The sequence below is a fragment of the Drosophila montana genome, unplaced genomic scaffold (genome assembly GCF_035044405.1).
Source record: "Drosophila montana isolate Dmon_TW-CO22-7 unplaced genomic scaffold, ASM3504440v1 contig_3683_1, whole genome shotgun sequence".
Lineage (NCBI taxonomy): Eukaryota > Metazoa > Arthropoda > Insecta > Diptera > Drosophilidae > Drosophila > Drosophila montana.
In genome coordinates this window covers 18,938-39,436 of record NW_026998570.1, presented here as the reverse complement: position 1 = coordinate 39,436, position 20,499 = coordinate 18,938, and the positions used below count along the sequence as shown (strand labels likewise).

Sequence of the window (20,499 nt, the reverse complement as noted above, 5' to 3'; positions counted from 1 at the left end):
TGTTTTACTGAACAAGTGTTGCAAAAGGTTCTGGGTAGAAATAGGTATGCAGCTCACAATAAAGCAAAAACTATATTCAATGTCAAGCGGGGAGGTTTAGGGATTTGGTGTGAAAGCAGTGTAGAATCCCTTTTGGTGATTCGAATACATATACACGATTTAAGTAAAGTGCATATCGATGATTTCTATCCAATTGATGAATATCAGCTGTTTATATTGTTGTTGCTATGCTACACGAATGGTTGCTATGTGAACAATTAGACTAGACACAACATAATAGGTTTTTGCAATGAACTGAATTAACAACTACAATTGATTAAACATACGTGTCTACTTAACACTTCATTTATTTCAAACGGGGGCGTAAAATGTCAAAGAGTTCAACGCGTACGGCCACCAAAACAAACGTAAGAAAAAATGTTGCACACTTTAAGCACTAGTATTTGTACTTGCAAACAATTAATTTATATGGCACATATTGTTTAATTCTTGTAGCTTTGATTTACGCACTTGGAACACAGACTAAACAGCGCTACTGCACTTGCCACTGGATTAAATAAGCAGTTCTTGAAAACATTCTCATGCACAATATATACACATACGCACACATTTTTATTGCATTTAATGTTAGTTCAATTGCAATTAGTCTGAGAAGACTGGAGAGGAAAAACCACTGATCGTTTTATTAAGAGAGCAGTTTGATTTGCTTTAGATTTTGATCAGTGTTGCAAAACGCAGTCTGAACAGCAGTAATGTTAGCGCTACAGTGGCATTTTTTTAAATGGAACAATATTTTTGTTTCTTTTATAGCCGAAAAATGAAACACATCGCAAGGCTATCAATTCGCCTGCAACAGGTGTGGGCACTGCAACATCGAGAAGCAGCTCGAAAAAAGTCAAGCAACAGGACAGTATTGATAGCGAAAGCCTGCGAAAAGCCACAAAGACTGCAAAGGCAACAGTAACCGCAACAACCACCAAAAAACCGCCGCCGTTGCACACAAGCAAAAACAAAGAGCGTGAGGCTGTTCCTCAAACGAGTAAACGAGCAACCCCATCGCCCGCAACGAAGGCTACAAGCACATTGCGTGCTGCCAAACAACCACCAGCCAGTAAAGCCAAGACGAATGCGGTGCTGGACACTTACCATAGTGTGACAGTGTCATCGCCACCGCAAAAGCGCAGAGTGCAGCCAAAACAAGCAACAGCTGGAGCAGGGCCAGTGGATACAGTCGAGGAGGACAGGCAACCACCTCGTGCGCGCTCCTATTCACGCACCCTGCAGCCAGAGGAAGTAGTTGTGCTTAAACGAGAGTCGGCCAAGCAGCGAAGTGAACTGGAAGTTCTAAAGCAGATCAAACAAGTGAAACAGCCCGTTGCATTTGAGGTAAACTTTGAGGCAGCTAAAAAGCAGGCAGTGGAAGCTAAAAATGAATTAGATAATTACTCCGACGATTTTGAATCCTATGAATCGGATTTTGAGACGGATGCAAGCACGCCCGAAGAGGAAGAATTGGAGGAGGACGAGATTCGAGTAGCAGAAAGTGAAGAGGCAGAGTTGTTAGCAGCGGAAGTCAGCCTGACAGTTGACTCATCTGACGTTGATGATGACGAAGACTCAGAACCCACACAAAATCCCATTACTGTCATTCAGCGCGACAAGGAGCTGGAGAGAAAATTGGATTCAGGCCACTATGACATGCACTCACGCCGGCAGCCACGTGCCGCTGCGCAGCAGCCATATGACAGCTTCGATACCAACAGCATGGCCAATTCTGACCAGCTGGACTCTGGCATTAGCAGCTATGGCGTGGCGGCAGCTCCGGAAGTGCCCATCGTTCGTCAGTCGACAGCGGATGTGCATTACGGCGGCTACGTGGATTTCGTGGCGCGACCTGTCATCACCAGGCGAGGCTTAGAGCTAATGCGCAAGTTGCGCTTCGATCAGCTGGACTACCAGCTCTTCGAGATGAAACCGCTGAGCTATGAGGGCTACATGCAAAGCTATGGCAAGCTAAATACCTGCCAGCTGGCCACACAAACGCACTCCCAGCACATGGACAACGAATGCCAGACTCTGGAGCTGCACATGCGTACCAGCTGGACACAGCATCCGCCGTATTATGGCAGTCAGCTGGTTCTCAGCTGCAGTGGAGATGCAGGCAGCGAGCTTGATATGCTTTCAGCACAGACAAATGATCCATTTGAAAGCAGCTTGGCGCGCTTGGAGCAGCTGCGTCAGGCAGAACAACATCGCACTCTACAACAGCAACGACAGCGTTTGGCCAAGCCCAACGACTTGGAGCGCTTGGGCGTCTTTCTGAACAAAGCATCTCTGTTGTTGGGCAAAGTACTCAACACCAAGTGTCCAACTCGTTCGCCGCGCCATGTGCCGCTGTTGCAGACCGGCCTCCTTAATGCGCTGCGTGTGCGTCGCATCTTTGGTAGCTCCGGGCAGCAGCAGCTCGTAGTCACGGTGCACGAATGCCCACCGCAGTCCGATGTGTATCGCGATGATTTCGCCAATCTACTGATGGTGTGGTCTCTCACGGATCCCAGCAAACCGCTGCGTCTGCTCTCCACCTGGGCAGAGGTGTGTCGCGTGACCTTCTGCAGTGAGGCTCCCGACATCATTGTTGCTGGACTACGTGACGGCAGCATGGCCATGTGGGACCTGCGGGAAACCTACAGCTACTGCTCTAAGCTTGATGGCAACTTGACACATTTTGCGGCCACTCAGTCCGTGGTGCCCAATATGGACACTAAAGAGTTTACTGCCTTGGATCTAGGTGCCGTTGTGGAAGTGCGCAGCTTTCGACCAGCACCCAAGTCATCAGGCATAGGTCTGGAAAGCAGTCTGGCACTGACACACAAGGATATTCAGGTGAGTTGGCAATTCGATGTGGTGTCAGCTTTGACCAGTTGCATTTCCTTTCCATAGTACGCAGCGCTTAACGATTCCGGGCTGCTCACTATTTGGACATTGGTGGAAAGTGGACTGCGAGGCTACGGAGCAGGCAGCCCAAATGAGTACAGCTCACCCTGGGCAAGGGTGAAGCTGCTTCAAGCGGCTAGCTGCGATCTGCGTGGCTATCTGGAACGCCGCTTGCTGAAGCGAAACCAAACCGCCTACGATAAGACCAAGTCCCTGTTCCAGGGCAACATCTACAGTGACGAGCTGCTGCGCGAGTTAAACGAAACGCAAACACTAACGACTGCCTTCGCCGGCCAAGGCTTGCAAGGATTACGCTTCAGCAGCATCGATACAGGCAGCGATCTCATCTACGTGTGCACCAATCGTAACTTTGTGCTGTGCTGCACGCGCAGCCTCAAACCGGAGCGCTTCACACGCATCGGACTTCATGAGAGTCGCTTTCTATTTCCCACGGCGCTTTGCGTGCTCGCCAACGAGTACTTCGTGGCTGTGGGCTTGTCGAATGGATCCGTCATAATACTCAACTGCAATCAGCGACAGCGTCAACGTCTGCAGCGGCCAACAACAGCCATGCCGCAGCCAACTATTGAACACGAGCCCGAAACGGGCAAATCTTGCGCCATACAAAACATAATACTGAACGAGCGACGCTCCTTTGACCAAAAGGAGATAGAAAGCAGCGCCAGCGGTAACTATGATGCGCGACCGAATACCGCTCTGCAGCTGCTGCAGCAGCCGCGCCGCTCCTACGAGCTGCTAGTCTTTGACCAACAGCTGCTGCTCAGTGGCAGCGTCTTGCGCCAGCATCTTGTTCAGTCGCTCGTTCAGTCCAGCGACGGTTGGCGGCTGTTTGCCCTAGCTAATGGCTCTGTGCGCACCTACGATTTTCATTTGGATCGCGAACTAACCGATGCTGGTCTGGAGATTAGCTCACCTGTTGCGGACATTGCTGCATCAAGCAGCTCCTCAACGAACCAACAATTGTTGGTGCTTGCGGCTGACGGAAAGGTGCACATGCACTCCGTCAACTTGTAGTTTGTTAAAACATGATTGTTTATTTTAGTTCAAATAATTTGAGCAGCAGTGAAATAAAGTTGTTTTCTTATCCCTACTCAATCTTTACATAATTTTATTTAACATTATACCCATTATACCTTTTATGCGGTCATACGACATAGTTGCGACTTGAACTGTCGGTCGAAAATTTATATCTACTCAAGATTATATGTTTTTATGTATGTATAACTTCACGGACGTAATATTACGTATTATTTAGCTAATATAGCAGTGGCTCGTCTCCTTGAACTTGACTTAACTCTGAATATTAAAAGAAAAAACTATTTAATTTATAAATTATCACCAATTACCTTTACCGGCCCTCTGTAAATATCTGCCGCCCTCATGGGATGTCACTATGTCGTCAAGCTTAGATAGGTATTATATTTTCAGAACCCCGAAGACAAAGTTGCTTATTGGCTGCCTTCTTCACGCTGTGAAAATTGTATTTAGTCGCTTAATATGGTACCCAAATATGTTAAGATACCAAAGCCCAAGAAAAGTTTTTTTTTTTTGATGCTGAACATATCAATAGTTGCATGAAACCGTTTTCAAAGTGTTTATCGTATTATCAGACAAAAACTTGTGATTTGTCTACCCATTGAAAATGGGCAAAAAGTGTACCCCTTCCGCAGGAGTTAGGGTTTCAGAAAGTGAAACCCGCAAGAGTGGAAAATTGATTAAAGAACGATGCGACTGCGATTGACCCCGATGATGGTTATTATCGTGTGTAGATCATTGAGGATATCGTTGGGGTATATAAGGATATATATGGACTTCGGGGACACGGAGTTTTTCACAATTAGATGAAGTTCTTAGATAGATACAACAGTATAAAACAGGCCGGATCGAACAACATATATAGTAGCCTTTTCTTTACTTATTAATAATATCTGTTTAGGTATGTACACATTTGAAGTATACACTAGTATTTGCCATATACTAGTTAAACAGGAGCAGCAGAATGCCGTCTGTGGAAGTCCGCGAATCATTTCGCCGACGATACATGAGTTGTTCACCACGTAAGAAGAAAATTTTCTGCATAATTTTCGTCTTTACATTTATACTGATCATTGTATTAAGCTATGTATTATTCCCACTAAAAAGGGAAAAAAGAATAACTGAGGAGGCTTAAAGAAATGTGTTCTTTGTATTAACACAATTTTAAAATAAATATATATAAATTCATTTATTTAAATAAATCATCATATCATATATACGCTATATACCGAACCTCTTGTATATGGCGTGTATATGATATACGAATAACATAAAGGTTTTTTGACTGAGGGGTACAGGGTATTTTCCTGTCGGGCACATTCGACTACAAAGTTCTTGTTTCGTTTTGTTCGACTTCAATATAGGAATGGAGTTAATAATATAATTTAAAAATCCCAAAATAAAATCCAGTAAATCGCAATTAGATAAATTTGCTTAACTTTTATTGAAAAAATGATTTCCTTTTAGTAAACAGTCACATTTTTAACAACTTACACCGTTTCTAAAAAAACTCAAAATAAAAGCTTATAGAGATAAATATTAAAAAAATAAAAACACATTTTTAAAATTATTCCCACAAGTGAAGATCCTCCAATTGACGACTAACATTGCGAGTATTTTTGCAACCTGATTGAACTGAAATATGGTGTCGAAGCAACTTTTGGACATTGATAATTGCTACACTATTATTAAACGGAAAATCAACCGTTCGAAATATCCCGATACAATTTTCTTCTATTAAATCAGTTGTCACAAGGACGAAGTCGTCAACTGTTCCACAGAATTCTGGAGTTGCCGTTTTAATTTTCAATTGAATGTAGGTAAAAGACAGAAGAAGAGATCTTTGACCCCATCAATTATATATAGTCGACACAGTCATGTCCATCTGTATCGACAACTTCTACTCAACTGTTATTGAACCTGTTTAAATAGTTTTTGGTATTAAATGGAAAAGGTGTAGACCTCGGATTACCTACAACCATATAATTTACCGGTTGAATGTCGCTCGGAAAGGAATCAGTTGTTTTCCCTTATATATAATCTAAAAATTTATTTATAACTATAAATCACAAAACACAATTTCACTTCTATGTACATTCCGATGTCCAGGAATGGTATCAGACTTGCCTGGCCACGCCCAACATGCCGGACGTTGTGGCGCCCAGGAGTTGGCGTACCGTCTGCAATTCATCGCGCAGGGCGAGCACCTGGGCGCGCAGTATGGAGTTCTCCTGTTCCAGGAGCGCGGCTCGAAACGCAATGCGATCCTCGCGTATTTTGCGGGCATCCCTTGATTTTTTGGCTGCCTCGTTGTTGCGCTTGCGTCGCTCATAGTACTTGGCATCCTTCTGGGCATCTGGTATAGGTCGCTTTTCGCCACGTGCCCGCCGATGCAAAAAGCCCGGAAACATGCCAACGCGGTTGAGCTCCATCAGCGGAAAGTCAAGACTCTGCAGCGCATGATTCGGCGGCGCAATATATTCAAAGGCGGGTAACGTAGCACCAGGAATGCCGCCATTTGACTTGGAGGCCAAGAGACTGGGCAATGCCAGTCCAGGCAGCGGCATGCGCAGACTATGCGTTGCTGGTATCGTGAGGGTTGAGTTGCAACTTGGCTCCAGGTCAATGTCCAGTTCGCTGTGCAGGGAGATGGTTTCGGTAACGTCTACTATGGGCGATTTAGCGGGCGAATACATTTTGAGCAGCTCCCACAACTCCGGCGACAAAGAATTTTGAGTTCCGTTCGCGCCGAGTGCCGCGTTGTCTCTGAGCCTGCGGCGCGTATTCCCAGTTTGCCCAACCGTCCACACGACCACCTGCCTACGGTCTGACTGCCTAGCTGCTAGATAATTATAGGTTATTGTCACAAACACACACATACACACAGAGGGCAGCCCCAACGGGGCATGCCCAACCCCAACCCCAGAGCAGTTAGGACTAAATCTAAGCCATAGCGCCACAGGCCGCCTTCCGGTTGATTCAGCCAATCACGCAATGTTGACGGTAATTATTCGTCAAATACATGACACTTTTCCATGTTGAATGACATTTATTTTGCTGCACAGTTATAAGGGTTTCATATAACTGGTTAGTCTGATTAGCCACCCCCTCAAAGCCGCCGCTTGGACAGGAGCCAAAAAAAATGTCCGGAATATCAAAAGTTGTTGACCACATGTCGTTCTGATTTCGTTGGGGGTGTTGCCTGACTCTGGGCAAGAGTCCAGACAGGGTTATATGAGTTGGCCAACTATTATGCAGCATGGCCCAACGTAGGGCTGAAAACTTTTTTCAACAACCAATGAGAATGATCGAACGGACATGGAAATGGGCGGGTTGGCATATACCTGGATATGGGGGCTCAGAAAAGGACCATAAAGGAATTTACCGTTGCGCTTTCGATCGAGCAACATTTTATAGATGAAACATTACGATTAAGAATAATAGCTGTAATTGCCCGCCCGAATAGGGGTTAAAGGGCAGACGAGAGCCGACAAGCACGAGTTGAAGTACATGAATTATTCTACTAGAGGTCTTTAAATATATTAAATTTCAGACAGGGAAGTGATAATAATGTATTGTATGTGTTATATATATATGTTAATTATTTATGGATCTACTGACGTATTATAAAAGCTAGGAAGCTGAATTTCTTACCCTACCTTTCAATTCTAAAAAATTTGTAGAAAACAATTACATCAAACATTTTTGCTTACTATCCTTTGATTATTTTCAAAGATTTTCCAGACAATTAGAATTCGTATTTTTCCGCAATGAAATTTCTTTTTCGGGATAATCCTTTTTGAAAAGTCAACTCACATAGTTGAAAACTGGGCGCAAAATATTAATTGCAACTTTTAGGTTTTCGTGCTGCCGACTTAAAATATTTTTGAAATTTACCTTTGAGCGATAAATGGTGGAAAAATTATGTTAAAATTTTTCGGAAAGCAAAAATAGAATACGATTCATGGCACCATTCTTAAATTGTAAATCTAGATACACCCTACTTTGTATATATGTATGTATGTTCTCGTAGAATAAACACAGATGTAGAATATTTCATTATTTTATTAGCAATAAATTAATACACAGTTTTTCCCATCGAAATTTGAAAAATATTTGGGCTATTAAAGTAATAAGAATCGGACTATAAACAAGAACAGATATCTCATAGCATGGGTCAAGGGTTAGAAGAAACAGTCGCTGGGTATTTTGTAGTCGTTCACTCCCCTCTAGAGTACTCTTACAAAAATTGTTTTTCGTTCGTTGAAAAATAAAAACTTTAAATTGTTTCATCTATAATCAAGTTCCTTTAGTTAAGAAATTAATTCATTATCTCTTCTTTAGGTACTCCCAGGTATATCCTTACATATATTTTGGTCTCTCGCCCAAGTAAAATTGACAAGTCACGTGGGCTGTCAATCAAAAGCTTTTGCAACCTATGAAAGTCGGTTAACATAAAGGTAAAGTTCCTGACGAGGCACACAACATATAACTTACTCGAAACAAGATATTCAGTTAGCATAGGAAGTTGGTTTTATAGTAATTATAGTCCAAAAAAATGGCAAGTCAGCCCTCAATTTAGCTAATCTAACTTATGAAGCCATCAAAGGGTCTGTGCAACTATTCTTTGAGCATGACTGAAACAAATAAACCAATGTAATTGCCATTAGGTTTTGATAACCTTACCCATAGAGCATTTTACCACATGTCAGTCGTGGCGTGGGTCTTCTTCAACCCGTTTAGTTTGAGAAACTGTCACCTGTTCGGGTGAAAGAAATTGCCAGTTGGTCGTCCCCGCCCAAAACCGGAAGTCAGCGACAGTTGACGGTGGCATCCTAACAACATTTCATAATGTATGCGCTAATATTATTATCTGTTGGCAAAAGTTTTACCATAGTTAACCCTTTGACTGTCCTGCTTTTTGGGGGTATCATTTTGTCTTTTACGGTGTTCGAAAGTTAAAGCTAGAGTATGGTAAAAACGATTGCGTGCACAGTCTGACATGTCTGGCATGTATGAATATCAATAACGCAAGAGATACTGAGGATTCGGTGACAAAGCGAGGGAAATTAGTACTATAAAATTCTAGTCATTGTAACTAACTCAGATATTGCCATAACGACCAGGCGGGTCTGAGAATTGTGAAACAAAGGGAAGCAAAGTAGGTTTAAAAACAAAGCAGCTGATGACCTAATCGGACGGTAACGGGAAAGCTTCCTATACAGCCGGAAAGAAAAGCGCTAAATAAAACAACTTTTAAATAAGAAGAAGAAATAAGTCAATACTAAACTAAGTCAGTACTGATTTTTCGAATTGACTCTGCTAACTCTCACCAGAACATTACGAATCTGTAATTTGGAGGAAAGCATGGCCTCAGCACAAAGTATATGGAAATCCCTCACTTATCTAAGTCCCTTGCAAAGGAGATTTAGCTATAATAGGAAAATCGACATTATACTTTGCTGTACATTGTGTTTTGACAATTAATTGTGCACAAATAGAAAATTATCATCTATTAAAAATAACCAAGACTGCTCTAGTTGGGAATGCCCGACTAGGAAATACCCTGAAGCCCGAGTCGAGATACCTTTACACACATTCAAAATTTCTGCGAAAAAGTCTCATACACAGAAGAATATTTTAAGATAAAAGCTAGAGTTTTTAAACTATTCTGGAAAAGAAAATTAGAATATATACATACATGCTACCATAAAAAAGACCGAGCAAAAACTCTGAAAATAATCAAGAATAATCTTCGCTGATTTTGGTTTGTTGGTTGCGAATCACTGAACCAAATTAGTAACAACCATTCCAACTTTATTCTAGAAACTCTCACAGAACTCGCCCTCAATGCTGCTGCTGTGTTACTTGGCTGCCTTTAGACCGATATTAATGAGATTTTCAGGGTTTAAGGATGGCATGAGAATGTGTGTAAATACCAAATCCCCTCTTATAGCTCCAAAAAAATATTTATATTGGATCTGCACACACTTAAAGAGAGCCTACATACTCTTTTAAGCTCCGACATATACTCAAAAAACAGGATACCGGTGTCGAGATTTAACAATTTCATGGAAACGGCGTAAGTTATCGATCATTTGAAACCAACTTCACCAAAGGAGAACTTATATTACAAATTTCAAGTATCTAGGTCTAACAGTATCTGAGATCGAAGCATTACATACATTTGCATTCAACTAATATACCCTTACTGCCTACTTTCAATGGGTTCGGGGTATACAACAATTAAACCCCCAATACCTATACAATGTTTGCGACTTAAGCCCTGAGCCCACAACCAAATACCTTTTACTTGCCCAAATGCCTCATTGCCACTTAACACACCCTAGGGAACGCGACCCGCCAGCTAATGCAATGGGAGGCTTATTTGGGAAAGCTCTATTTATGTATTATTCAAATTACTAGGTAATAAAAAAAGAAAGGAACATGTAATTGTTACAATATTTGTTCGGCTCCGGCTGATAATTGAAGAGCAAACTGAAAGCAAACATCACGGGACAAACTGTTAATGACACCTGTAAGTGGATGACATTAGCACTTTGACCGAGGGCTGTAACCTAGTAGACCTTGCCGATGGTATCATTAGCAGTGCTTTAGTTGTCTCCACAAAATGTATGCTCAAATAGTATCTCAATCTGATATACATTCTAAATCCAGAAAAACAAAATAACTAAATATTTAAGTCGTGCAAACAGTAAACGTAAATTCTTATTTAAAATGTGCGAAGAGACGCCCATAAGCGACTGCGAGCCAACAACTTTGATGATGCATTCAAACTCTTATCACATTCATCTGCCGCTGTACATTATGGATATGGTGCGCATATTTCAGGATCATCCCAAATATGTGAATGGCATTAAGGAGAAACATATTGTCGAGATGCTGGAGAAGGAGTGAGTTTTGCCCAAAGGCACATTCAGGCACACAGAGTTGAGTCCATTCATTTGCAGATCATTTGCCTGCGGCGATTTGGAGGCTCAGGTGAAGACGGCTGTGATGGATTTGTCGGCCAAGGGCTTTATACGCTACATTAATAACGGTTATCGCACATTGGGACCCATTGCCAAGTTGGCCAATGCTCGCAATGTGCGGCACTTTTGCGCCACCTGGCAGCGCATTGCCGAACTGCAGAAGGTCAACTCTGACATCCTGGACGGGGGCAACTCCCTAAACGGTCAGCGCCACAAATGCAACAGGCGTGGCTCCAATTGTTAGCAAAGGCCAAATGCAGCAGGCCAAGTTTTGTTTGTTTGTTATTCAATTTCGTTTATACGTTGTGTGTTCCCCGCAACGCCCGAACTACTCTAGAAATTCAAATAGTTGTGTTCCTGTGTCTCAGTCCATCAAAATTATTGTTCAAACCAAAAAAAAAATAAATAAATAAATAAATGTACCAAAATTGTAAATGTGGGTTTTATTTGTGTTGAGCACATGGAGGGTGGTTCAGGCTCATCATCATTATGTGTGTTGCCTGGTTTGGAACATATGTCAAGGGTCTCCTCTCATCCTTTTGACACTTAACCCTATGTTTAATACTCATGTAATTATCGTGTAGGGTGGTCTCAGCAGGTGTGTGTACCGTAGTATATATGATTTTGTGCTTTACAGAATACTAACGTTTCAACCTAATTTCATATGTCATCCCACGTTAAATATTACAATAAAAGCCCGGCATTTATTAGTTAAACTATGATGCTTGCATAAGAGCCAAATCTTATCAATATCGCTCTACTATATTATATAGCACTATAGGAAGAATAGGTCGAAATATTAGTTGGCCAAATATTCTGTTTTCCACGATATTTTCATCAAACTCAGCATTAACGAGCTTCACCATGCTATGGAAAACCTTCAGGCAAAAGTAAGCAAAGGTAATATCGAAAATATCCCGAACTTCTCATTTTTCTTTTTATCGGTGGCAAAATATGATGAATAAATTTTGAATTTGAATTTTGATAAAATTAATATATGCTCCACAAGAAATTCATTTCAAAATATATGCATATTGAAGAATCACAAATCAATTTAAACATATGCAAGAAGATATATCCATGCTGTCAAAGCTGGAATCATTCAATTTAATTGGTAAGTTACTTGAGAAAATATTTAAAAATATAAATTTTGAAAAGTTCTTCCAAGTATCCATCATACATAAAATACCCAGTTATGCAGTTGTTCCACACAACACGGCATATCCCTGATAAGTCCGAGTTAAGTTGAAATACACTAACGCTCTACCCTTTGGTTTTGGTCGCTGCTAAAACATTTAAATTGTCAACACCAGGACAAAGCGAGCGAGTCGTCATTTTGTTCTTCCCCATGTGACCCGATAAGTTGGCCGTACACGCATGTGATCTCCGCCAGGTGTTATTTATTGCCTTTCTAATCGTTGCGGCATAATCTATTAGCACCCACGGCGACGACGACCTGACCGAACTCGAGCCTGGATACCAACCAGGCCAAAACTTTACTGCTGTTGCTTTTGCACATTATGGTAAATTAGTATTATTATTTTATTGTTTTAGTTTTCAAGCTTTGCGACAACAGTTCAGCTCGAAGACCATGATTTTTTGTCGTTATGCTTTAATGACTGTTAATGAGGCGCCTTTTACCATTAATCAAAAGTTTGACATATAGGTCTATGCATTTATCAAGACTTATCTAACCAACTGATAGATACTGCATGAATATAGTCCAGTTCTGAAAGTCTTTTCACAGCAGTGTCTTTTGCTATATAAGTAAATAATACGTTGTTGCTTTCATTTTTTCGGGAAATTCATTTTTAAATAACACAGGTGTAAGTCCGATCAAATGTGTATAAACCCATATTCAATACAGAAAACCGTTAACCTTATTAGCATTGAAATGCTAGTCTTAGGCTTATGAAGCACATCTATCTATACTATATATACATATATCATATATATCTCTATATATAAAACAAACCCTGACTGACTGACTGACTGACTGACTGACTGACTGACTGATTGGTGATCAACGCACAGCCCAAACCGTAAGAGCTAGGAAATTTTCACTGTAGCTACCTTATGTGATGTAGGTGCACGTTAAGACGGGGTTTCGGGAAATTCCACTTGCAAGTGTGGAAAAATCGCGAAAAACGTTTGTATGTAACTTTTTTGTTTACCATCCGATCGGCCCCAAACTTATTTTCAAAGATCTTTGTTCAAATTCATTTGAGGGGTGTTTCGCACTTTTCGGAAAACCCATTCCTCATTGGTGGAAATGGAGGTCAAAGATTTGGTGGGTGACCTTTCGCGCTCAAATTCATTTCCAGTGATCTATAAGAAAAATCATTTGAGACGTGTTTCACACTTTTCGCAAAATTCAAACTTCTTCGTTGGGAATGCGATTTAAAGATTTTTTGTGCGAAGTTTTAAGTTGTGTCCGATTTGCTTCAAACTTATTTTCAAAGCTCTCAATAAGAACTTAATGAATACGTATTTCGACGATTTGGAAAATTCCACCCGCAACAGTGGTAAATTGGCGGAAAAAGGTTGTATGAAAGTTTTTTGTTTACCATCCGATCGGCCCCAAATTCATATTTAAAGATCTATATTCAAATTCATTTGAGGGGTGTTTCACACTTTTTGAAAAATCCATCCCTCCTTGGTGCAAATGGGGTCGAAGATTTGGTGGATGACGTTTTGTGTTCAAATTTATTTACAAAGATCTATAAGAAAAATCATTTGAGACGTGTTTCACATTTTTCGCAAAATCTAAACTCCTTCGGTGGAAAATGCATTTTTAAGATTTTTTTGGTGAATTTTAAGTTTTTCGATTTGCATAAAAGTTGTTTGATTCCCGTCCGATCAGTTTTAAAATCATTTTCAAAGCTTTTTTGATTTTATAAGGCCGGGTTATACCCGCTAGTACTATATATACATATATATACATACATATATTTTAGATTTTGTTTGTTTTATCGCCAACGTCTGGGTCAATTTGTTCTGCTTTCAAATTTGTTTATATAAAATATGTATGCTTTAAGATTTTACATTTGTTACTATCTGGACGTAGTAACTGGCATACCCCCAATCCCACTATCCATGGCGGTTTCTATGAAGCTTAATCACTAGCTTGGGCTCGTCAGTTTCGATCTAAGAAGTTGATCACAATATGAAGACTTATAATATGGACTCTTTAGGATGTCTATCCTCCAAGATCTCAACCACTAGATGGTTGTCACTGTTCCCCACAGCACGCACCCTCACATCCTTATGGGTAAACTGATGCACGCTACCAAATTCCCACAAAGCATCTGATAACTTCGGACAGCAGCACCTTTACTTCAACGGGCAGTGAAAAGATACCACCATAGACAGTAGATTTCTTGAAATTAAAGATGTGTGCAAAATATATCAATGCATAAACCAATTATATATATATATTCATAAACTTATGCTTTTCATAATTACATAGGCATTAATTGCAAAAAAAAAAAAGGTTCCTCCATAGCGTATTTGTTGTATTCTACTTTTTTTTCGGGTAAAACAAATAGCCCATTGTCAAAACAAATGCGGCTAAGCAAATAAAAACTACCCAGCTGATGCGACTTGTCAAAAGTTTTCGACATCGGCGAGCTGATCTGCCGCTTTCCTCATCCGGCATGCCGCTGCTGCATTCGAATTACTCATCAGATACAGAATTTTACAAGCTATAATATTTACTACTAATGTGTAAAGAAAATGCTACTATAGTTAGTGTTTGTTTAGGACTGTTATATACTATTGTCGCTGTGCTGCCAATTATCGGTGGTGGGCTCCACGTAGCCACGTTTGATCATCTGCTTGGGCACATCAGCATAACGATCCATGAACTTGATCACATATCCATTATCGGGCATATGGCTAATCAGCATAACATCGAACTCGGAATTGAGAATTTTACTTTTAAGGAACTCTACGCACTCGGCGTTTTGTTGTTGCGAAGCCAAGGAACTGCGCTTAACGCCCTCAATGAAGCAATTGTTGGCCCGATACGGTTTTAGGCTGATGGCATCGCTGCACGGTGCCAGCGACTTTATTGTGACAAACTCCGTGTTGCCATAGTCCACATAAAAGATCTTAAATGCCCCGTCGATCTCCTCAATGATCTGCGCACGATAGTAACAGTCATCGGTGTAAAGCGCCATCACCATGTCCAGCACATGCGGAGACTGTTTAAATTTACACTGCGACTCGGGAACTTCTTTCTTGCTCCAAACCAGCGGCGGCACGTCATCTACAAACTGCACATACACCTGGGTTGGACTCTTGATAAACGTGACCAGCACGCGCACCACGCTACCCAAATCTCTGTGCGCCTGAGATACATATATGCTCTCAGGCAATGCTTCAACCAGCTCGGTGTCCTTGGTAGCGCCATGTGGCGCAAAAGGCTGATGCAACAGGCGGCAATTAGTACCTGAAAAAAAATAACACAAAATTCAAATGATCGACAGGTCTGCATATAAAAGACCTACAAACTATTCTTTAGAAATTCTGCACCCATTTCAAATGAATTTGCAATTCTGTACATAAACACTATCTTATATTTCGCTTCAGGTCGATCGTATTAAAAGTGACAATCAAAAGTTTTCCCATTTTCGGCTTGAAACCGATTAAACTATTGCCTTACAACTTTTGACCCATATGTTTTATCCAAGAGTTTATAACTATTCAGGGCTTACCTTTAAAGCAGCCTTTGATCTTTGGATCGTAATGGCGGCAAATACGTTGATCATCAGTTGGTTTAAAGCCCAGCACAGCTTTGAGCGCATCACTGGTGCCGCACTCAATGTTCTCTAGCATTTCCAAATCAGCTGGACACAATTTTAGAGTTGGTTCTGCTAATTCTTGTTCAGTTTTTGCCGAATGCGTTTCCTTTACGACGTTGGCCTCTTTGGGTTTCGCTTGCTCCTCTAAATCTAAATCCAAATTGATTTTTTGAATATTTTCAAGGCTGGGAAAATGGTTTGATGACTGCGTCTCTTCTTCAGGATGTCCGTCCTCCATGAGCTCAACCACTAGATCGTTGCTACTGTTCTCCAAAACACGCACCCTCACAATTTTATAGGTAAACTGACGCATGCTACCCACTTCCCGATTGCGAACAAAGCATCTGACAGCCTCGGCCGGCAGCACCTTCACTTCATTGGGTAGCGAAAAGATTACCTCTTCGTCATCCAAGTGAATATGTTCGCCATAGTCCAGTAAATAGGCATCATAGCCGCCACCCTCTGTATATGCATTGATCACCACACGTGGTATTATCTGCTCCTGAGCATCATAGACAGCAAATATTTCTCCAAAATCGGGCAGCTGGTTTAGTTCCTGTATTGGTATTTGGCACGCCAGCAACTTTTTTAACGGCGTTGATTCCTGACCCCACTTAGCCACGAAAATACAATTTTCCGCAATATTGAGATGCATCATTGTAACCTGCACAATGCTGTCTTTGGCAAAGCTACTTATGTTTTTCGCCAGCTGATCGTACGTTTCATTGCTTGTCATTTGCCTGCCACCAATTGGTGGCAGCAGCTTTGACTGGCGTGGAGGAATGGGTAGTTTAGGTGGAGCAGTGGGTGCAGCTGGGATTGAGAGGCTTTCCAGCTTAGCATTTTCCTGTACTGTGGCAAGCCGCACAGATGAAGCTGTGCTACTTAAGGGTTCGCGAGCTGTGGGCGTTTCATACGTACATTGATTTGTTTTATTATTAAAACGGTTTGGCGTTACAAGCTGTAATGCATCACCTTTGAGCTGTTCTGACTGTTTAGCGCCTACTGTATGTACGTCCAGCTCGCCCACCTCAATGCCATCCAGATTTGTGTGGTTCACTTTATAATTGTTGTGCTCCAAGGATTTTCGTCGTAGATTATTGAGAATTTCTTTGCCATCCACATTCTTAAAAATGCCAAATGCTCCGTTAAGCTTGATGCGTAAATTCAATTTGATTATATATTCGTTGACCTCGTTCACGCTACCTAGGAGAGCATCGTGAACAGAAATAATGCGACCGTCTGCGCGCCCAACATGCGACCAGCTTTCTAGAAGCGACTGACGTACAGCATCTACTTCAACTTGATAGGCACTTAAATTTGTTCGTAATTTGTTAACATTGCGTTCAAACAGCGACAAAATCGCCGAAAGATCGTCGATTTCCATTTTGTTTTGATTTTACGATTTGTATGAATAAGAACGGAAACGTCAATTTCAATAACTTTAAGAGCTAGCGGCAAAGCATCAAGGGAAACAATTTCGAGCTGGCAATACTCTCACTCGTTTAACAGCACTAAAGAGTCATAAAATTAATTGCAGAGCAGTAAACATTAACAGCTGTAAGCAACTTAACAAATATTTAACACCATTCAGTGCATTGAATACTGAATGGACGATTTAAAAACTGTTGTGTCTTGAACACGGCGTGTCTATTCTAAGCGCGTCAAAACAGATTATAACTTAAAATGTTTTAAGATAAAATGCATTCAAATATAAAACATATTATAGAATTTTTGATTTGGACACACTTAACATTTGTGTTTGTCAAAAAGACCGGAAGGCAAAACTTAAGATACATGTGTTCTTTGTAATCCCTTATATAAATGTATATTCTGGTTAAAATATGTAAATAGATGGATTACTTATGTATCTGAAAATTTATACATTTCTCTTACGCATCATATACCTCAGATTTAATTTATTATAAGAAAAGAGCCAAGAAATTCAAAGAAGATCTTAACTCGTTGATTTCCGTAAGGAAGATGAAAAGACCGTTGCAAGTTGTATCAGCATATTAGCCTTTTTAAATATTCGATACATTGCCAACATATTCTCAACACTACACTATACCGACACTTTACCAACACTGGTTTATATGCCGCATATAAAAACGCGCTTGCTTGCTTTTGACAGTTGTTTTGTTAAGATTACAGTTTTAAGAATTTAATATGAGTGAGGATACCGTGCCACAATTCGTAAGTTTTTGTTACAAGTATATGTTAAACTCTAATCAATAATTTTAATTTCCAGGAACTTGGCGATGCACTCGCCATGCGCTGCGGCAACACACTTACCGCAAGATTTGTGCCAGGGGGCTCCAAAATAGCACTGAGCGCTTACCGGCCGGTTAAATGGAATACGCGTGACGTACCAAGCGAAACGGCAGGCGAGGAAGCGGTGCTGATTTATATGGCTCAGGAGACGACGCTTTACACGGAGCCGCTGCTTCGCAGTTTGCTGGCTGAGACAAATGCCACATTTGCAACGCTACAAGCACTTGGCCAGGGGTCAAAGGGGGCCCCAAAAAAAACAATAGAATACATAAAAATTTCTCGAACGTATCGGAGCGTAATTCGTTGTTGCTTAGAGAAGCTCGAGCAAGCGAAGAAATTGCCGGAAGTTCAAGAGAATGAGTCTAGGGAACAACGCTATACGGACGCCATCATGTCCTTTTATGCAATCGAGTGTCTGTGGCATCTGTTCGAGATACTCTACATGCAGCAGCAGCACAGCCAACTGATTGTCCCCCAACTGTTGGAGTGGACGCGCTTTCATTATCCCAATACAGAAGATCATGCCACTGATTTGTTGCTCATGGCCGAGGAGGCCAGCGAGTGCGATAGCTATTGGGATACGTTGAAGACGCTTATAATGCTCGGCCAACTAGATGTAACGCGTGCCATACTCTCGCAGAATCGCAAATCTAACCAGCCCGCCTTCCAAACAGCTGAGCAGGTGCTTAAAACGATGCCGGTTTATACAGATGGCTATGCATTGCAAAAGTTTTGCTCCCAGTGGGAGTACTGGCATGTTGATTTGGAGCGAAAATTGAGTGCACATGTATTTGCTGCCGAGCCGCAGCTAGAGCTGATAATGCACCTGGTTTCGGGCAGTAACGAGCATTGGGATGCGGCACTGCTCAAGTCGCAGGACTGGTATGAGTTTTTACCCGGCTATCTGCTCTACACGAGGCCCGCCTGCAAGCCCTTTGAGCTACGCATAGCTGCCAGTAATTGGCTGAACCGCTGGCTAGGGCTACGACCCGACTGGGTGATGACACAAATGAGTCGTATGGTGATGCAGCTGATGGAGCACGATGTCAAGCTCTTCATCTACGATACACAAAAGCTCAACGACAGCCATTTGTTTGCTACACATCTTATCGATTTGATCTACCACACGGGTCAGCTCAAGGCGTATTTCGACCAACAGAACGTGTAAGTACCATGGCACTACAACATAATGTATCCTTTTAATGTCTGACCCTATAGCGACCTCTCGGCGCTGCGACACTCCATGATCTTTGAGTATGGCAGCTTTTTAATGACCTCGCACAATCTCTGGCAGCTGGGCATTGATTATTTAGATTGTTGCAAACAAGAGGGCATTGCTGCCATTGAGCTGCTGCTGCCACGCATTCCACTAAAGAGCGAGCGTCAAGCCTTCAAGATTATAGCAATGGCCAAGGAACGCGGCCTGATCAACGTCGAGCAGGATATCTGTAAGGTGCTATCGAAGCGCGCGTATTCCGATCAGCGCTATGGCAGCGCACTGGAATGGGCCGTACGCTCAAAGGATGTGTTGTTAGTTACAGCCGTAGCCGACTTTATACTGAAGGTAACTTTGATCTCATTTGTTTTTTGTTTGTGCTCTTAATACATTACACGCACTATAATCCGCAGCACTATTCTAGTTCGGGTGTTATGCTTTGTCCGGATGTTATAACGAGTATTGGGGCACGCATGTTTGTCTCTCCCCGTTTAGTATTTCTGTCCAAGTATTTTGAGTTCTATGAATTTTACCGCCAACGTGACTTTCTTTCCGGTGCCGAGCTGCTCATCAACCTGCTCGCTTCGAAAATCACGCCCGATTAGTAAGTAATTTTCATTAAATTTGTAACGCTTTGAATAATACGTAATTTAATAACAGTTTTTGGCCATCGCTGCTCATTGATGCCTTGCCGCTGCTGGAGTCTGAAGATCCAAAGATATTCTGCAAGGAAACTATTGCTATATTACAGCATCTCGAAATGGAGCTAGTGCCGTTAATAGAGCGCAACAAACTAAACACTGCCAAGTTTAATAATGTAAGCAAGCTTTTACATTCATTATTAAAAGTTTTCCATTTGCACTTACCACTTTTTCGCATCAAACAGCAAACATCGAAGACCGTGTTCCAGGACTACCGTGTGGAGAATGTTGAGGAGATACTGGATCTAATGCGTTTGGCATGCGCCCGAAACCTGTCCAGAGCTATGATTATTGAGAATACAGCACCCGCAACGTGATTTTTAAGCATACTTCTTTTGTAGTTTAATTTATTTTATATTTTCGCTTTTAAATACATCGTAATCGTAATTTGTTGTAAACGTTTATTGCATTACTAATTTCTTGTTATTCATACGATTTGTTAATTTGTGCCTCTTTTTGTCTGCTATTATTTACTGTAAGTACCAACAACGCTAATTGTCTGACCAGGACAGCCTCTTTTG

At 41.5% G+C, this 20,499-nt stretch overlaps 5 protein-coding genes and 1 long non-coding RNA gene across 7 annotated transcripts; 4 read left to right on the top strand and 2 right to left on the bottom strand.

Annotated features, from left to right (window-relative positions):
- The first annotated feature begins 362 nt into the window (after window positions 1–362).
- On the top strand, window positions 363–4,050 carry LOC135435726 (cytoplasmic dynein 2 intermediate chain 1). Its single transcript, XM_064692915.1, has 3 exons — window positions 363–407; window positions 811–2,883; window positions 2,941–4,050. The coding sequence occupies exons 1-3, from the start codon at window positions 369–371 to the stop codon at window positions 3,967–3,969; spliced, it is 3,141 nt and encodes a 1,046-aa protein (XP_064548985.1). The 5' UTR covers window positions 363–368; the 3' UTR covers window positions 3,970–4,050.
- Window positions 4,051–4,887: 837 nt separating this feature from the next.
- On the top strand, window positions 4,888–5,419 carry LOC135435747 (uncharacterized). The gene is made up of 2 exons (XR_010437421.1): window positions 4,888–5,012; window positions 5,074–5,419. It is a non-coding gene; the product is annotated as an uncharacterized LOC135435747 (long non-coding RNA).
- A 606-nt stretch (window positions 5,420–6,025) lies between these two features.
- On the bottom strand, window positions 6,026–6,836 carry LOC135435730 (hepatic leukemia factor). Its single transcript, XM_064692923.1, has one exon. The coding sequence runs from the start codon at window positions 6,684–6,686 to the stop codon at window positions 6,108–6,110; it is 579 nt and encodes a 192-aa protein (XP_064548993.1). The 5' UTR covers window positions 6,687–6,836; the 3' UTR covers window positions 6,026–6,107.
- Window positions 6,837–10,628: 3,792 nt separating this feature from the next.
- LOC135435729 (uncharacterized) lies at window positions 10,629–11,410 on the top strand. Its single transcript, XM_064692922.1, has 2 exons — window positions 10,629–10,904; window positions 10,962–11,410. The coding sequence occupies exons 1-2, from the start codon at window positions 10,729–10,731 to the stop codon at window positions 11,224–11,226; spliced, it is 441 nt and encodes a 146-aa protein (XP_064548992.1). The 5' UTR covers window positions 10,629–10,728; the 3' UTR covers window positions 11,227–11,410.
- A 2,980-nt stretch (window positions 11,411–14,390) lies between these two features.
- krimp (krimper) lies at window positions 14,391–17,310 on the bottom strand. Of its 2 annotated transcripts, XM_064692939.1 has the most exons (3): window positions 16,763–17,309; window positions 15,701–16,687; window positions 14,391–15,435 (listed from the first exon to the last, which is right to left on the bottom strand). In XM_064692939.1, exons 1-3 carry the CDS (start codon window positions 17,172–17,174, stop codon window positions 14,750–14,752), a joined length of 2,085 nt encoding a protein of 694 aa, XP_064549009.1. In that variant the 5' UTR covers window positions 17,175–17,309; the 3' UTR covers window positions 14,391–14,749. The 2 variants fall into 2 exon arrangements, with proteins under 2 accessions (XP_064549009.1, XP_064549008.1); XM_064692938.1 differs by having other exon boundaries at window positions 15,701–17,310.
- A 519-nt stretch (window positions 17,311–17,829) lies between these two features.
- Nup75 (nuclear pore complex protein Nup75) lies at window positions 17,830–20,380 on the top strand. The gene is made up of 6 exons (XM_064692927.1): window positions 17,830–17,983; window positions 18,039–19,225; window positions 19,280–19,625; window positions 19,691–19,881; window positions 19,938–20,094; window positions 20,164–20,380. Exons 1-6 carry the CDS (start codon window positions 17,957–17,959, stop codon window positions 20,293–20,295), a joined length of 2,040 nt encoding a protein of 679 aa, XP_064548997.1. The 5' UTR covers window positions 17,830–17,956; the 3' UTR covers window positions 20,296–20,380.
- The last annotated feature ends 119 nt before the right edge of the window (window positions 20,381–20,499 follow it).

Excerpts from the sequence above, each read along its gene's own strand:
- Nup75 (XM_064692927.1), top strand. The coding sequence starts at position 17,957 with ATGAGTGAGGATACCGTGCCACAATTC. Across the intron at positions 19,626-19,690 it reads TAGCCGACTTTATACTGAAG|CACTATTCTAGTTCGGGTGT; the intron begins GTAACTTTGATC and ends TATAATCCGCAG. Across the intron at positions 20,095-20,163 it reads ACACTGCCAAGTTTAATAAT|CAAACATCGAAGACCGTGTT; the intron begins GTAAGCAAGCTT and ends CGCATCAAACAG.
- krimp (XM_064692938.1), bottom strand. The coding sequence starts at position 17,174 with ATGGAAATCGACGATCTTTCGGCGATTTTGTCGCTGTTTGAACGCAAT. Across the intron at positions 15,436-15,700 it reads GATCAAAGGCTGCTTTAAAG|GTACTAATTGCCGCCTGTTG; the intron begins GTAAGCCCTGAA and ends ATTTTTTTTCAG.
- LOC135435730 (XM_064692923.1), bottom strand. The coding sequence starts at position 6,686 with ATGTATTCGCCCGCTAAATCGCCCATAGTAGACGTTACCGAAACCATC.
- LOC135435726 (XM_064692915.1), top strand. The coding sequence starts at position 369 with ATGTCAAAGAGTTCAACGCGTACGGCCACCAAAACAAAC. Across the intron at positions 408-810 it reads GTACGGCCACCAAAACAAAC|CCGAAAAATGAAACACATCG; the intron begins GTAAGAAAAAAT and ends TTTCTTTTATAG. Across the intron at positions 2,884-2,940 it reads TGACACACAAGGATATTCAG|TACGCAGCGCTTAACGATTC; the intron begins GTGAGTTGGCAA and ends TCCTTTCCATAG.
- LOC135435729 (XM_064692922.1), top strand. The coding sequence starts at position 10,729 with ATGTGCGAAGAGACGCCCATAAGCGACTGCGAGCCAACAACTTTGATG. Across the intron at positions 10,905-10,961 it reads GTCGAGATGCTGGAGAAGGA|ATCATTTGCCTGCGGCGATT; the intron begins GTGAGTTTTGCC and ends ATTCATTTGCAG.